The sequence below is a fragment of the Epargyreus clarus genome, unplaced genomic scaffold (assembly GCF_041222505.1).
Source record: "Epargyreus clarus isolate Ecla_fem2 unplaced genomic scaffold, WU_Ecla_fem_2.2 ptg000015l, whole genome shotgun sequence".
In the NCBI taxonomy this organism is placed as follows: domain Eukaryota; kingdom Metazoa; phylum Arthropoda; class Insecta; order Lepidoptera; family Hesperiidae; genus Epargyreus; species Epargyreus clarus.
This window is the reverse complement of record NW_027332223.1, coordinates 392,172-395,814: the sequence shown is the minus strand read 5'-3', so window position 1 is coordinate 395,814 and position 3,643 is coordinate 392,172. Positions and strand designations below refer to the sequence as shown.

Genomic DNA, 3,643 nt, shown 5'->3' with positions numbered 1-3,643 from the left:
GATTTCTCATATTCTACCATCTTTGTTAATACAAAAAAGGGAAATTATTAAAATTGTATAACTATGCTAATCATGTCATAGCAAGTATATATTTAACGTATTACGTATTAAAACGATGTCCACTTATTGATAACGTTATCCAAGGTCAGTTTATTAATTGCGTAGTAATGTGTTATTATAATATCGTATCAGTTTTATTTAGATACTGTCGTGGGATAGACATGGCGGATAAAGTAGCAGTTGTCACCGGTTCTAATAAAGGACTTGGTTTCGCGATTGTTAAAAGATTGTGCGAAAAATATAGTGGAAAAGTGTACTTGACATCTCGTGATAAAGAAAGAGGAATGAATGCTGTCAAAGAATTAGTTAAATTGGATCTACATCCAGAGTATCATCAACTCGATGTTACTGATAGACAAAGTGTAGAAAAGTTTAGAGATCACATCAAAGAAACTCATGGAGGCATAGATATTTTAATCAATAATGCTGGTATTGCTGCGAACTTTTTCGCCCCCTCCTATGAAGAAGACAAGAAAATAATCGATACAAATTTTAAAAGTATTTTCACTATCGAAGAATTTCTTTATCCACTACTGAGAGAAAATGGAAGAGTGCTGAATATATCAAGTGATTGTGGCCACTTATCCAACTTAAGAAACAAGTATTGGATAGAAAAATTTGTCAGTAAAAATTTTAGTTTGACCGATGTTAATGATTTCGTCAATTGGTTTCTGGATTCTTCTAGAGATGGTACTTTCAAGCGAGAAGATTTTGCCGATTGGGGAATCATAGCTGCATATCGAGTAGCAAAAGTAGCGCTTAGTGCTGTTACTATGTTGCAGCAAAAAGATCTTGAAGCGAGGAATATCTCCATCAATTCCATGCATCCAGGTTTAGTGCGTACTGACATGACAGCTAAAATCGGATTCTTTACATCAGAGCAAGCTGCTGAAACTCCTGTTCATATAGTTTTAGACGCTCCTCAGTCATTAAAAGGAGCTTATTTGTGGTACGATGGAACTGTAGTGGATTGGTTTGACTATAAATCTGACCATTTCTTCAAATCCTGGAGTGTTGCTAGCTGGTTTCCTTATAGTTGGCTTGCTAATATTTTTTCGTACTTTTCATCTCGTTTTGGTTACTGATTCTGTTCTTAAATTATAATTATTGAAATCTGTGATCACGCTTATTTAAGTACATGATCGAATATCTATCGTTCATTTCTATTGAACATTGGCTTCATGTTATTATGCATTGCGTAACTTATTATGCATATTATATGCAAATTTGCATACTATAACTTATACATATTAATATCAATAAAAATGTATACTTGCATTGCTCGCTTTATTTTAAAAGTACTGTATCACTTTATCTTTGAAGGTATGAGAATTTTGCAAAAACAGACACCTATCTGAGTAGTTAATTTTATTAGCGAAAATAAGGACTTGCCGCGCATTGAAGTCAAAAAGGTTAAGAAAAAACTAGGTTTCTTTGATCAGTCGGTAAACAAAATTTTAGAACCGAAGTAAATTTGCTTCCCAAATAAGACTCCACAGCGCCATCTGGAGGTAATCTTGCTCAGTAAACATTAAAATTGAGAGTTCGTCGGAATTAAGAGGGCAAAGAGCGAATTGAGTCTGTATATTGGTCGTTGGGTTAAAACGTAAAGAGCGGTTACCGGCTTGCGTCACGGACTACGTGCATTTAATAAGTGTCTACAGTTTTTGTACCGAATGTACCTAATATTTTTTACCGCTTACCACCTACATTATAATGGAAGGTTAAGTTGGAAATAATATTTAAACAAAATATAGATAATAAATCGCTATCTAAGATTTTACTTTATGTAATAATTAAGCATTTTCTAAGAGATACTTTGAGAAGGAGACAGAGATTATAATTATTTACTTATATTGTGATTTATTAATAACTAGTACACTATCATATTTATTTAATTATGCACACACATATATTACATGACGTAGATTTATAATTAAGAAATAGGTTTCAAGTACATAATAAATAATATATACAAATTTACATTATCGCTTTCTTGCGATAAAAATTGTGAAAATGTTGTGAAATAATAATAATTATATCTGATACTAAAACATGGCAGTCGGCAAGAAATCAGTATCCATCTCCACCATGCGCACAATTTTCACAAGGTCCCGTGTATTCGAAATAGGCAGTAGGATTTCATAACGCCCTATTAACTTTTGGGCTGGTTAACGTTTATTTGCCGCGTTTATTACTTCCCACAGATTAACTTCTGTATTACCAGTTAACTTAAGTTGTAATAAAAATGTAATACTATTGTCCACAAGGTTTTGGAATATTAAAAATTACTATCCCAATTTGAACTTTGATCGTTTGGTTAAATGTCGCCGATACTCATTGAATTGGTGTCTCGAGAATGAGAATTCATAGCGCTGTAGAATTGAGTAGATTTGGTTCCTGATTTTCGGAGCAATTAAAGCTGTTGTTAACTCACATAATACTTTCACTTTATTAAAAGGAATTTGGAACAACTTTTGTATGATTTTCTTTCTTTTTTGAATTTCTTTTCTAAATGCTAACTATACGAGTAGATAAAATAACTATGCATTCGAATACTCATGTCTATGTCTTTCTACCTTCTTCTACCTACGGCTATGTCTTCCTTAAATCATACATTTTAAACATTGTTGTGTTATGAAATGAAGGTTAATCTATGTGCTAAGAGATACATTATACGAGTTGTTCCAACTTATTCTGCGTTCCCAACGCATTAGTAGTCTTCAAGTATAGAGGCGTCTATACTTGATCAGATAGATTGTTCGTTTAATATATAAAATTCGATAATATTTTTTTTTGCTTGCTATCTTTTTGCTTACGGAGCAGTGGCTTGCTAGTCTGAAGAACGTGCACTGACAGCATCTTAAAATTTCATCCAGATCATTAAGCTCAGGCTCGCGAACCGCTTAAAACGACAACCGGAACTTGGCTCCCATTAAATAATTTTCCACCACATTGTGAATGTTGTGGAAAGTAGAGTTGGGGTTTAATGAAATTCGCTGCGCGGCAGGCTGGCGCGGCGCCAGCAAGGCCTGGTAGGGTCGACGAACCTACCTATATTACTATCGCTATCTACCTACCTATACTACTAGCGTATACGTATTACTAACCTATACGTATTTTTCTTACAAGATCAAATATAAGCCTCCTTTGCACATCAGTTGAGAAAGTACATAAATAAAATATTACTTTTGTTGGATGTCAGTTACAGAAGTTACAGTTCTATGGCAAAAAGCGATGCCAATACATAATATCCTAAAATCGTAGACATAGAATAATTCAAGATATTTTGGAATAGATGATAGCAAAAATATTAGAAAACTAGCTGTGCCCCGCGGTTTCACCCGCGTTATTTCTTTTTAATCAAAATAGCCTAAGTTAGTTCATATTACATCAGCTACCTGCCAATCAAAGTCCCGTCAAAATTGGTTCAGCAATTTCAGAGATTAGCCAGAACAAACATACAGACCGACAAAAATTAAAAAAAAAATATTTTAGTGTATGTATCGCGGTAAAAAGCCGTTATTTCAATATTAAAAACAGACACTCCAATTTTATTTATACATATGTATAAGAGAGTAGA

At 33.5% G+C, this 3,643-nt stretch overlaps 1 protein-coding gene across 1 annotated transcript; it reads left to right on the top strand.

The window, feature by feature from the left end:
• The first annotated feature begins 203 nt into the window (after positions 1 to 203).
• LOC140748231 (carbonyl reductase [NADPH] 3-like) lies at positions 204 to 1,887 on the top strand. Its single transcript, XM_073080996.1, has one exon. The coding sequence runs from the start codon at positions 222 to 224 to the stop codon at positions 1,143 to 1,145; it is 924 nt and encodes a 307-aa protein (XP_072937097.1). The 5' UTR covers positions 204 to 221; the 3' UTR covers positions 1,146 to 1,887.
• Positions 1,888 to 3,643: the final 1,756 nt, after the last annotated feature.

Excerpts from the sequence above, each read along its gene's own strand:
- LOC140748231 (XM_073080996.1), top strand. The coding sequence starts at position 222 with ATGGCGGATAAAGTAGCAGTTGTCACCGGTTCTAATAAAGGACTTGGT.